At 38.5% G+C, this 14364-nt stretch overlaps 1 protein-coding gene across 1 annotated transcript; it reads left to right on the top strand.

The window, feature by feature from the left end:
• Window positions 1–267: 267 nt before the first annotated feature.
• nat16 (N-acetyltransferase 16) lies at window positions 268–3074 on the top strand (the record flags this gene model as incomplete). The annotated part of the gene is made up of 4 exons (XM_083910137.1): window positions 268–483; window positions 818–1042; window positions 1129–1472; window positions 2846–3074. 4 exons carry the CDS (start codon window positions 268–270, stop codon window positions 3072–3074), a joined length of 1014 nt encoding a protein of 337 aa, XP_083766263.1.
• Between the last annotated feature and the right edge of the window lie 11290 nt (window positions 3075–14364).

Below are 14364 nucleotides of genomic sequence, written 5' to 3' on the forward strand. Positions count from 1 at the left end.
TTAAAGCCATTGACAATGTCATTCATTTCTTTTTCTTCCATTGCTCTTAAAAACATTGAACTATTGTTTCTCTCAACAATCTGCAGCATCTCTTTCTGTCCCTTATGTTTCTTATTTATTGTTTTCATTTTCTTCATATTATAGTAATCCAATTTTGCTTTAATTGTTCATTTTGGAAAATATTCAGCATCTTCTCTGTCATCCAGCACTGAGACAAAATAATCTACATTAATCTCTCCTCCTTTGTATCTCATCAGTTGATTCAAGATGAAGATTGATACCAGCCTGACTATGCCCCAGCTCCCCGAGACCCTGTCCCAGTCTGGCCTGCAGTTCACTGTGGCCACTGAGGAGGACTTTGATGACATCATGGCTATGAGCCAGGACATCTACGGAGGCCTTGACTATTTGCCCACTAGATACACCAGCTGGCTGCAGGAGACTAACCGTATAGTCATACTGGCTCGCAAACATGGGAAAGTGGTACGTTTGAAAATATTTCTAAATGATGTTTTTAAGAAAAGGCAGAACTCTAAGATTCCGGAAGAACTATGTAAGATAATGTAAAGACAAATAAAAGTGCTTTTATAAGCAGACTAAAATGTGTTAAAACAGTGTATCAAATACCTAAACAGAATGAAAGATTCAAATGAATAGAAAAGTCGATGAATAAAGCTGAATTTAAAGGCATTAAAATATTGGTCTCCCAAACAGGAAAGAAATAGCACGTTCGCACCCGTGTTGTTCTCCAAAAAGGTCCATATTATGCGATAGTTGATCCATTTGTCTCCTGGCTTCTTCACAATCCCTTTAACAGATTGCCCTGGAGTCGGTGTGCGTGATTGATGATGGGGAGACCATGCTGGTGGAGGGTCTGCGTGTTGCCCCGCAGGAAAGAGGCAAAGGCGTGGCTGGGGTCCTGCTGCGTTTCTGCAACGAGCTGGTCAAGTTCAAGTACCCAGAGGTCAAAGTGTGTCGCCTGACCCGTGATGATCAGCTCGGGCCAAAGGACTTCCAGAAGTATCGCCTCATAACCAAGCAGGTGGAAAACACCACATCGTACTAAGACACAGCTCTTTGTTTTCAGTCACTGTTGTAGTTCTTCATCAGCCTGACTTTCTCCAACAGGGTATTCTGCTCGTGCGCTTCAGAGCTGAAGACCTCAAACTCCGTCTGTCTGAGCTTGGTGTTGTTGGAGACATCCAGTCCTCTTTGCCCACCTCCTCCCCAAAATGTCCTCCAGTGCGTCTGGACCACACAGCAATCCAGCGGCTGTTTCTGACCAGTGACCTGATGCAGGGTGTCCTTCCTAATTCTACCATTATTCAAGACTGGCAGCCATTCAAACCCTTGCCCAGTAACATGGCCATTCTACTGAAGAAGGACATCGACTGGATGGTGGATGACGTTTCCAACCCTGCTGTGGCCAGTCTCTGCACCTTCCCTTTCAGGGTACCCATCGGAGATGACTGGTAATTGTCCTTTTTTAAATTCACTTTTAAAGGGTTAGTGTGGTTGCATGAGGTATAGAGACATTATCCCCAAGAACCAGCTTGAGACGCAGATGCCTGACTGAACTACACCAACAAAAGGTTCACCTAGACATGCTTTAGTCCGTGGTATCTTAAAATCTGCTGATAATCGCACCTTTAGACAGCCTTTTCTAACACAAAACTGAAGTTTGCTAATTTCCCACATCTAAGTCCACAGAGAAAATCTGAGTTTTTACCTCATGTGGGCTTGGAATTAATATTTTGCCCGAAATGATGTGTATTAAAAACATAATTTTCCTGGGAATCCCGGGAAGACAGAGTTTATTTTAAAGCCCAGGGCAGTTCAGACAACAAGGGCAGTTATATTTATCATGCTTAATAACATACAAGAGGACAGTAATAGATAATAGAGATGCAATCGACAAGATCAGACATGCTTTATCTCAATAGGCTGTGTTGCTTGGCACAGCATGCAAACCCACATCTGCTCTATGTTTTATCAGACCTGGTGCCAGAGTCAAATTCGTGGATGGGTGACATGTACAAAAAGTAATGAAACACGTGTACTCCCATAATTAAAAGCTGAGTAAAGTTCTCGAGGTTTGCAGTTAAGCTCCAGTAGAGACTTGATTTGCACTACTATATCCATGAAGTTTTTTCCAGGCTCCCGGTCTGATGCTCTCACTAAAACGCACACACACAGAGTTCACGCACACGTTGTCCAAAAGTCCTATAATTGCCTATATCAGGAAATACACAGGGGTACCCTCTTCATTTCCTGCCAATCACAAGGCCCTCAGATAAACAGACTTTTAGCATCACTGACATTCAAATGACGTCCAGGAAATCTCATGGACAATGTAAACTTCATTCTTAACTCACTAAATATGATACAGATATTAATATATATATATTTACCATTTACCGGGAATAAACCCCAATGAGTACACAAGAGCTTCTGGTCTGTACTGCTGCTTTGTTTGGTAAATTTGTGTCACTGAGGTTAACAAAGAACTTCAAGTACAAAAGTCACAAAACACCACACACACAACTCCTGTGCGCCATTATGCAAAATCGTTGATTTTCTCTTTGGACTTTGGTGCAGGAAAGTGAGTGATTTACAAACTTCAGTTTCCATCTGAAAAGGCTGTCTAATGTTGACATAAAGAGACATTATGGACTTAAGAAGGTATACTTTAAGTGTGCCTTTTGATAAGTGGCTATAATCTCTCCCTCTGTCCCTGCCAACAGTCATGTTGTCTTTGATAATGTGCCAAATACTTCATACAACCACACTCAATACCTCAAAGTCAGAATTTGTTTATTTCAACTCACACATCTTTCTGAACCAGGTATTACCTGAATATTGACATGTTCGGTAAAAACCTGGACCTGGTCCAGCAGCAGTTCCTATGCCACCTGCAGCGCCACACCACTTCCCTGAAGGGTCACGTGATGTGCCAGATGTTCCTGGACCCGCTGCTGTGGAAGCCCATGGCCGAGTTCTGCCAAAAGATCCTGAGCGTGGAGCTGGTGAAGGAGTACACCGAGCAGTGTGTGGTGGAGTCAGATGTCATCTAGTTACTGAAGGTGGATGGAGAGGAGAGGAAGATGATAAAGAAACCAGAAAGGAATTAAGACAAGGGTCTACACAACAATGAATGGACACAACTCAATTACACTTAACAGAAAAACACAACCCTCTTTACTGAGGAGACAGATACCAAGCAAACAAACCATAGTCTCTAACATCTATAACAATGCAGAGTTCACCTTAATAGTACACAACAAATACACAGTGTGGACATAAAATCACAAACAGGTCATGTAATCAGCAACAATATAATCTAAAAATTCTATTTTACGTTGCGTTTATTTTTACAACTTCTAATATATTTTTCATTACCATTTAATTACCATTTTTAAGGCTGTATTTTTGAGTTGTATTTAATATCTGTCCACTCAGTAAAAAGAGGGTCATTATTAGAAACACTGTAATTAGTCTTTATGGGTGAGAATTTGGACCTAATTTAATTTGAATAGACCATATGGTCATGTGCTTGACCCATAGTGTTGGGGTCAACCAAAGCAGCATGAAAGTTCATTTACTCGAGTATGTGTTTTGGTCCCAAACATCATGGACCTTAATTAGAGTCAAAATTCAATTTGTTGAATTTATACACATTTCATTTATTTTAAGTATAATTTTTAAGGCTTTAGTTTTGAGTTGCAGTTAATCTGTATGTCCAGTAAAAGAGAGGGGATTTAAAATTTAAGTTGAAGAGACCACATGGTTGTTTAGTTGACCAGAGTGTTGGGATCAACCAAATCAGAGTGAAAGTAAATTCACTCCTGACTTCAAAACATCATCATCCTTAGCCAAAAATGTAATTTGTTGAATTGATAGAAGTTTTCATTGATTTAAAGTATCTATGCACCCAGTTTTGAGGATATTCTGTACAAATAAGCACCAGAAACAATTACAAGTAGTCTTTAAGGGTGAAAACCTTTGTGCTTAAAAGTCAATTTACTCCTGACATTTGACTGAAGGGGATACATTTTGGTCCAAAACACCATGGACCCTAATGCACTGCAAACTGTAGCCTTAAAAATGGTCATACATTTAGATCATCATCGACTTTAATTTAAGTTTAGTCAACAACTGATTGCTTGTGTTTTGGATTTTTTGTTCACATCTGTACATTAATGGAACGGTATTGAGGGAGATGAGCCTCGGGAAGCTTTCTCACACTAATGCAGAGATGAAACGTCAAAAAGAGGGAGTGAAAAAAGAAAAATCTAAATCTTTGAGGAAACAAACGTAGTTCTTTTACATCACCTCAAATCTTCCATCTCTGTTCTTTCTGTAAATATATAATGAAGAAAAAAAAAATATGTACACAAGCTGAGTTAGCGGGTTACTAAATCTGCACACCTCTGGGGGCACTTTATTAAAACTATACACACAGGTTGTGTCAGAGTTCGAATGAGAACGAATAGTTCAGGATCAAATAGGGATCACTGACAGATCCCGTCACTCAGTTACCCAACATCAACAATAATTAAAGCTTATTAGTAAAAAAAAATGAACATGCTCATTCACAAAAACGGCTTATAAATAATCCTTCCTCATGTCTTAGATTTAGTCTTTTTTATTATAATTTTATGAGTATTATTGTTAAGTAACTAACTCAATCTTTTTACATAAATGCTGCAAAACATAATTAACAGAGGTCATCGACTCATGGCACTGTTTTATGTATAATCTAGGCTTCAATTTGTGCAAACGAAATGCTAAAGCTTGGAATTGTTTAACAGACGACTGTGAGCTCTAATGACTTCTGTATTTAGCTATGTGTCACTACACAAGACCTGTGTGAACATTAGAATATATGAGTGACACAATGGCCAAGGACGATATTCTGCACAACTGGAATCATAGTACAAAACACTGGAGATAATGATCCAATTAACTTAATTAGTAACATCATCTATTATATGTCAAAAATGTCTAAATGGTTAACTTATAACACTTTATTGTAAAATTGATGCAGCCGCACATTTTTCTTTTCTTTTTTTTCTACCTATATAAACATCTCAGAACATTTTCAATGCATTTTCTATTTTCAGCAATTGTATTATTGGTAACGAATAGAGCCGACTTTAAAAATACATTTGAATTTGTTTTGTGCAGCATTCCACGAGCTGGGAATGTGACATTTACATTCATAGTTGACTGTTTGAATGATTTATAAGCAAAAGTGCTTTTATGGCGTGTCCGAATCCACTATTGTCTGTTGAGTCGATATAATTGTTTTTGTTTTTTTTTACTAATTTAACCTGATATTTATTTGCCCTGATAACCATCAATAAATACATTTGTCTGGAAAGAAAAGGAAAAAAAAAACATCGCGTCTGTAGTTTTAGCAATATTTGAAGAAACACAGAAACTACAATTAAGTTCCCGACTAAATGGATTGTTTTTCTGTTACGTGTTTTCTTACAGGTCATTCAGACATGTGTGTGTTCTTTGACTTTTGAGAGCAGACCTTTGATGTAAGAGAGCAGACAGGAGTGGGTGGGATGTATCTACTGCACCACGTGGTTTACTTTTTTCTCCCAAACAAATTTATTTATTGATTTATTGATGGCTATCTGTGTATAAAAAGTTTTTTTTTTCCTAAACAAATTACTGACTCTTTACATTTAAATTCGAGGGGCTCTGTTTGAATGATCCGAGCATAGAGAAAGTGTCCAAATCCACTTTTGTCAGTCTAACCAGTTGCGTGTAGTTTGGGTGTGACATGCTATAAACCAATCAAACTGCCGTCACCAGTTCCCTTTAAAAGCCAGGTGAGCTTGCGCTTTGGTGGATCGGAAATTAAAGTTGGATAACCAGGTAGTCAGAGAGAGAACACTGAAGAAAAATGAATGATACGTGTTTTTATGCAAAATGAGAACAAGTGGGACGATCATCTGTGTACACTGTACTCTCGTGCATGTAGGTGTATATTACCATCGCGATCGCGTGGTTTAGGAAGGTGCAATTGCTTCCTGCTGCTTCAGGAGAGCAACACATCACCTGACCAAAATGTGACAATGGGCACTCTGATGAGTGCATATTTATTTTCTTAGGGTGCAGGATGGTGGAATTACAACTGCTGTAGTCTGGAACTAGCAGAGACAGTTGCATCAAACTTTGTTTTGACTGTAAGATAAAGTCTGAGCGGTATGTGCAGGATAGTAACTTTGTTATTAGCTGCAGCGATGATAAGAGCAGACAGATGCTGGTGTGTTGCATATTTTTGGAAAAGGAAGTGACCGAGGCCATGCTGCTTATTTAGGGGCCTGTTTTGGAGGGACATCCATCTTGACTAATCACCATTCTTTTTTTCCTGTCACTTTGTGGAGCTATTGTTGATTAAAACTCTGAAAGTCAGGCACACTTTGTTACTACTAACCTAATCTAAAATATCTAATGTATAAGAATCAAGCCCCTTTTCCACCCAGTGGTCCAGTTTGCTTCATTATTGGCACGCAATTATTTGCAATTTCATTGTCAAATGCTAGAACAGGTACCAAATTGGCCAACACTCAATCTCATTTGAGTACGAGTCACCTCACACTTCCAAGAGGCATGACCAACAGGCGTAGATCGAAATGCCTCAGTACGCAATTGGATAGACCTACAAACAGTAAGACCAATCGCCCGGATGACGTATGCAGAGCGACAGAAAATGTACCTTTTGTAGTTTTCTGAGTGGTGGCTATCTAAAAATAGCATCCAACGTCTTTTGCTTGCTCCGTGGACCAAATCGCTTAAAATGGAGGCAACAACCGTATATAAAGACATATTGGGTGGCTACTATGTTGGATGTATACAAAAGCTGCTAGACATGGCTTTGTCTGTCGTCATCATGTTTAGCCCACTTCTTGCGCACCAGGGGTGAAAAGTATGTTTGTGGTTGGTTACCTTTTTCAGGAGATTCTGAAGTTGGCCAATATGGCGTCCTTGTCAGACTCGGCTGGGTTCACCCAAGCAAGAAATTAAAAAAACAGTTAGCACAGTTGGTTACAGTTGCAGCCTGCAGCCTTTCTTCTTGTGATAAACAGCCACAGAAGAAACGGCGCACGATGCCGTATGTCCTTCATTGTTGCTCTTTGTTTAATGTGTCGCCTTTGTCTTCATTGTTGAATTTATATGTAAGCTCCAGTGTGTCGTCTAGTGTGACATTACTATATTGACATAGATAACACATATTACATTAAAAAAAAGCTACATAATTGACCTATCCTGTGGTGAAAAGTGAGGGTGTAACGCTCCAAACTACATCGTGGTGATCTGAGCTTTACTGTAACACTTTGTGGAAATGAGGCATTCATGATAAGTGACCCTGACATGATTTGAATACGCAACCTGAAATGATAAGCGAAAGTGTAGCAAAACTTGTTCTCCCGTTTGCTGTTTTGTCTCATATGCTGCTGCAGCATCTCTCCTTTCAGTTGAGTTGATGTGATGACTGTAAAGGCTATCACGTGAGTCAAATGACTTCCCATCAAACCATTCAGTGTCCACTTATGTATTCTCAAGTTTCCTTAGGTATGTTATCTGTCGGTATATGATGCACAGATGCATCCATTATGCAAAAATTATAACTCATCTTTTTTGTACAGCTGAGGACGTTTGAAATGTTGGCTGTTTTTTCTTTAGCCACACTAAGTGCATGACTTTAAGAATGGTGATGTGAATTGGTATTTTGCTCCTCCAATTTTGCCCCGACTGAAATATCTTAATTGGATAGATAGTTCATGTAGTCGTTCATGGAGTTCATGGAGAAATCCCCTCATACTTTTCATAGTGCCCCCCCAAAAAATGTATCACACACCATGGGATATTGGAAAATAAAAGTATGATCTGTAAACCTTAAACATCATGTAAATGTTTCACTATGCAACGTGCTGCAAAGAGAGACGTTCACCACCTCCGTCATGTGACTAGAATGTTAGCATGTCTGTCACACAGGTGGTGAATGAATCAGCACAAATGAAACACAGCTTTCAAAGTGAATAAAAAAGAAGACTGTATTGACTGTATGCACAGAGCAACACTTACAACTTCCACTAAAATATAAGCTGGCTTGGACTTTAACATTGTCTTTTAGTGGTTGTTCTGGTAGTTAGCCCTGAAGGATTCAACGTGGCTTAAATAAAAAAAAAATCTAAGCGTCAATAATTTGTGATTTAATTATCTTCACTGTTGAACATCTCCGCATCTACGGCTGACAGCTTACTGGAAATAGTCGGGCTACCTTAATTGGAAGTAACTGCGCGTATAGTCAATAGATATCTGAAGATACTAGAGGTTGTTATATTGTAACGTCGTTTTTAGCAAACATGCTACCGTGGTAAAGCCCAATGATATTATCGGTAACCCTGCTAAACACTGACGTTTTTTAACCGCCGTGTGCTTGTTAGCGCACTAGCATTAGTATCTAGCGCGAAGCATTGTGCCTAAGTGCAGCCTCGCAAAGCGGCTATAGCTTTGCTGCGGACCATAGAAGAAGAAATACACTGAACATGTGTCATTTACACTTGACTTTCTTTGGCCTCCACCTTCCTGTGGTCCATTATTTTCCTATACTAGGATATATGTACCTACATATACAGCCTCTGTTAGAGGCACTTACACAATATTCACAGTTCCATTGTAGTGGTTCACACACACCAACGCTCCCGATAAAAAGGTACAGTGTATAGAATTTTGGGGCAACTATCTTCAGAAATTGAAAACTATATTTATATCAACTCTTTGTTTTCATGAACTATCAACTGAAATCTAAGAATTGTTGCATTTTTGTTGCCTTATAGTCAGTTCACACCAGACCAGTTGATTGCAATACACAGCTTTATCCCTAGAGGCCACTTAATCCTACACACTGGTCCTTTAAATTCTTATGAGGAGCTTTCGTCTGAGCCAAACATAAATAAACTTCATGAAAAGCTCAGCTTGTAAAGACTTATTTAATCTTTCCATTGATGTGGCCACTTTCCCCTAGTGGTAAGCAAAGTGAAGATCATTAGGCCTCATTTTGAAGAACTATATCAGTTTTTTAAAAATGTAATAAATGTCCATTTGTTAATATAAAAAAACATTAAACATATTCCGCGGAGACCATTTGACCCTATTGGTTGTAACCAAAGAAAGTCACCACTCTTCAAGTGATGTCCTATTATTTGCTGCCTGAGTGACCATGCGTGATGATATGCAAGTTTGGAGAGGCCATGGGTGTAATTATTCATACAATTTGTTTTCTTGTGATCATTTTTGATAATGTCATTATTAATCAGCAACCTTCGAGTAACATAGCCACAACTGTGCCGCCATGATCCTGAATCTGCCTGAATATTCCAGTCTGTAAATGTGTCTAATGTGAAGGCTGTATGTTAACACAAAACACATAAATCATCACGACATTTCGTTTAGACATTTTTAAACTATGAAACAATGTCGTGGTTATCTGGTTAACGTGTAACTGGGGACATAAAGCTAAAGAAAGAGACAGGTTCCTCATGAGGTGTGGGCATGGACGCCAGAACTAGGGAGTGACCTGTGAGTACACTGTGTTCTGGTCTGAAACGCAAACGTATCATTGGCCATCATTCGCCATTGTTAGCAATACTGGTCGATAACAACGCATAGCAACTCAGACAGTGCTATGCGTTGTTTGTATAGTGGCAGCCATCTTGGAATCCTATTTTGGGCTACGTGAGGTTGCGCCTAAAAACTCTTGAGTTCTGACTACAAATGGAACCAAAGTACCAAATCCTATGGCGGTCATTTTTGGCCACGAACACCAAAGGTGTGACTAAGGGCGCTATCACACCAAAGGTGTTTGGTTTTGCTTTAAACAGACCTGAGTTTGTTTGCCTGGATAGTCTGCTTGGTTAGGGCAGGAGTGAAAGCTCATATGAACTCCGGTGCCGACCAAACAAGTAAACTCTGATCAGCCTGAAAATGTGAGTTTTGAGGTTGACTTGCAAGTGAGTCCCCGCTTACAGTGGGAAAGGCACACAGACTGTCCAGCAAACCAAAGATAGGAAGTGAACCAAAGAGAGGGAGTGGGAATTGAAATGATCTACGGACATAATATGTGATCCGAAAACTTTGAAACCCTTGCAATTCCTTGCTCGGCGTAACCACAGCAGCACGTCGTAGTCTCTCGCACTCTGCCGTCTTTTTTCGATACCGCTTTATTCGTCTCATGTACCGAGCAACATGCTGGATAGCTCGCTGCCTTACCTGCTGCTCATACCGGGAAGCTTCTGGTACCCGTTTCAGACGGTTTTGGTCCACTTACAAAAGTGCAAGTGTGAAAGCGAACCAAACTAAATAAAGTTACAGACTATCTTGGTGTGAAAGCGCCCTAATTCGAATAAACCAATAACAATTCACTTGATAGTAGTGATCAGATATTTTATTTGTTCAGTTGCTTGGTGTGGATGATATCATGAAGTCATGAGGTACTAAGATGTAAAACACAATATCCATGCCTTGAAAAGTTGGTCTTAAACTACATCGTTGATTATTGAAAGCACATTGAATTGTAGAGGTCACGTGACTTCAGGTGGAGCCTGGACTGAACTGTTCATTCATGGTCGTCCCTTTTATCAGTTAGATTCTGCTGACTGCTTGATCCCTTGTTCCATGTTATACCGAGATAATTAAGTCAGTTATTCCTCACTAGAGTTCCTGACTGCTGATGTGCTGATATGAATATAGTGATGGTTCCTAACGGGGTCAGGAACTGTCTTTACTCAGACGAGCATTTTTGATTCAAGACCCAAAAGACGAAGTACGTTACAGTGTTCTGTTACACATCTCAGTTCAGTATCTAACGTAGTAGACCTATTATAGCTATGGATGTTCAACAACAAGGCATTAGATTACTATGGTGACATTGACAGAAATAACAAGCCCGTGTTAAATCCCCCTGTAGATCCACTCCTGTATATTTTCTATCAGGATCATGAGAGGTCAGTTTGGTTTGAATTATATTTGTTGTCATAAGAAAACAAAGTTTGTTCATCTCAATACTAATATACATTTTGTTTTTGAAACAACAGGTTTACCCATGTGTAGCCTCGGTATGAAGATTATATTAATGCATGAAGATTAAGAATTTTTTTTTAAAAAGGCCTTTGTTCATCAATGAAGATGTACATGTGCAGCCCACCCAACACACACACACACACTTGTACAGCCTCCTTAGTGAGGACATGCTTAGAAATAATGCATCCCCTAGCCCCCTAACCTAATCTTAAATTAAACTTTACCTATACCTGAACCTTAGCCCATTTAAGGTGTGACAGAACATGAGGACCAGTCATATTGTTTTCAATTTCACAAAATGTCCTTATTCCCTGTGGTTTTGTACATATGTTGGTCCTCACAAAGGTGTATGTACAAGTACACACACACACTCAGGTTTGAACATAAGAACATTGAATCGACTTCTATTCATTTGGACAAACTAAACAAAGTGTTATTCCGAACCTTAACCACAACAATAACACACAACCATGATTCAAATATTCGTCCTAAACTTAACCAGTTCCTCAGAAAGTAGGTTCTGACTCATTAAGACCAGGTTTTGGTCTCAATGAGGACTACTGGTCCTGACAAGGTCAGTGTTTATGCTAGAAAATGTCAGCAAGTATGCACACACACACTCTCTCTCTCTCTCATTCACTATAGTGAAGTGTATCCTGCTGTTTAATCTTTTTAAATTTAGCTTGATATTTTCCTCACAGTTTGTTTTTTGATAGAATTTCACATACACCTGAAACACTGGAAGCAGGTGTGACCCTTAAGAGGTTATTTCACATTTTTTATTACACACACTATTCTTTTTTTGTCTTGTCATGCTAATGTGTAATCCATGTAAATACTGTACATTGTGCTGAAAAGGCCGTGGAGCATGTGTGTGATAAGAGAATGAAGGCTTTGTTTTCATTAATGTCAACACTACTAACACCATGTGATAAATATTGGCCAGTTGTGATTTTAACTTTCACTCATCACTTTAACAATTTTTTTTTTTTTTTTTTTTTTAAGAAAAAAAATTAAACTTTCTGTTTTTCAATGTTCACATATTGTGTTCTAGTGCGGTGTTTCCAACACGTTTTTTTATAAAGGGAACTACATTTTAAAGATGGCAAACACGTCACAACTTGACAAGAGCAAATTTGTACAAACTAGAACATTTCTAACGTTCTCTGTAACAGATAATGCTATTTTAAATAGGTACATTAGTGTGACTAATGAATCAAAACTTAATTTTATGCATGTGTGATTGAAAACATGTACATAATTATTAGAAGAATAGAAAAAAAACATGCCAATTGATTTGGTTACCCCACCAAACAAAAAAAAAGTCTATATCACAACCCATTTGTGGGTCCGGTTTCTGAGAATGACAGAATAGTGCATTGTTTCAGCATGAAAGAAGCCTGATATTAGAATTGCAGGAAGATGTGTGTTGTTCGTTCATTAGTCTTGTAAATTGTGTAATTTGTCAACAGGAAATTCACCTTTTCTTATCTTCTGATCAAATATCCCTTCTAAATCGACACCTATTGAGGTCTCAGTGAGTTTTACATAAAACTACATGTAAAACATTGGGTTTAACAACCATCCTATATCCCACAGCTGCAGTGTAAAACATGGCATACTGAGATCTTTAAAGGATAGTGAAGATAGTGTGACGTGTGAGGTTACTGACACATAGTCAGCACAGTTTACCCTCCCTGCACTGAGAAACACAGGCCTGAAACAAACATGTTTACTGTTAAAAATTCAAACAGTACTATGTGTACTTACTGTGAAACAAATATGCCAGAAGTACGGTATATGTAGTGGAACGCACAATTATTGAAAACTATGTGTTATTCCTTAACTACCAGTTTAAGGTTAGAGTGTTTGTGTAGTGTGCATCTACACACTCTCTCATACCCTTTGACCTGCTGGGTTCATGGCAGTTCCAGTCATGTTAGCGCTGCCCTTATCAGGTCTATTCATTTAAGATGTGTGCGCAGATTAACAGTAATCCAATCCAATGCTGATATTAGACTGTATTGACTCATAGAGACAACAATCTCAATCTTCTTTTGTAGCACTACTGCAAAGTTGACCCAGTCATTATCACGTCTGTCATCTTTAATCTTTAAAGTGATACAATAATTCTTAAACATCATGTAAATTCTGCTGAGTCACATAAAGAGCCAAGAACATCAGTTCTATATTTATTTTTGATGAAACACATATGTGACTTTTTCTGTATATTGGGTAAAATGGCTGTGTGTATTTTCCACATCTCAGAATGAGATGGGTTTAGCCATCGTCACTTTAAATGCTTTTGGTCTTCAGCTTCAGCTCCTGGTCCAAACGTTTTAAATGCCATTTATAAAGGTAAAGTTTTTTAAAGGGTTGAGGTGCATGGGAAAAAACAGCAGCACGTTTAATCAAATCAAGGCAAAATGTTCATCTTTAATATACAGACTTGATGGCCATTTAGAAATGAAAGCAGGAAGTATGGTTTTGACTGACATGTAGCTTGAGGTTTGTGGAATCAACCCAGTTTCTCATGATGTAAACAACCACCAAGTACTGAATCGCTCTAATCTCTAAATAAAATTATGTAACTTTCCATTGCCTTAAAGCTGGAATAGACACATTTTGGAATAAACATGTCATCACAAAGAATTGACTAATTGAAAAGTAGGGGATCACTTTATCTTGATAGTCTTTTTTTGACTCTATAGCAATCAACAGGTTTTTTTTAGTATCATGTCGATAATAAGTATTGGATATATTTGTTATCAATGTGCGTATCATTCATTCATTTGCTCTATAATCTCATTAGAAAAAAAACAGGTTGTCTTTTGTGATAAAATTCAGTGTGATGTGCTGGAGCATGGCTGGAATTTTTGATCTCCATTTTCAAAATAACTCTTAACTAAATTGGCATATGGTTTAAAAGATAATGAAACGAACGATGAAATAACAAACCGTTTTTCATTTTTCAATTTTAGATTCTTACTGAACTATGGAAAGAACGAATGATACGCAAATTGTTATTCCATATTCAAAACATCTGATATGAACAACTCAACACCAGCTGTGTCTTTTCACTGCTGCGTCTACTCCATCCATTCGGTCCATTATCTACTACTTTATCCTCTACCGGAGGGCGATAGGCGGGGTACACCCTGGACAGTTAGCCAGTCCATCACAGGGCCACATATAGAAACAACCATTCACTCACACTCTCACACCTACGGTCAATTTAGAGTCACCAATTCACCCAAATCT

Source organism: Microchirus variegatus, assembly GCF_963457635.1.
Source record: "Microchirus variegatus genome assembly, chromosome: 2".
NCBI classification, from domain to species: domain Eukaryota; kingdom Metazoa; phylum Chordata; class Actinopteri; order Pleuronectiformes; family Soleidae; genus Microchirus; species Microchirus variegatus.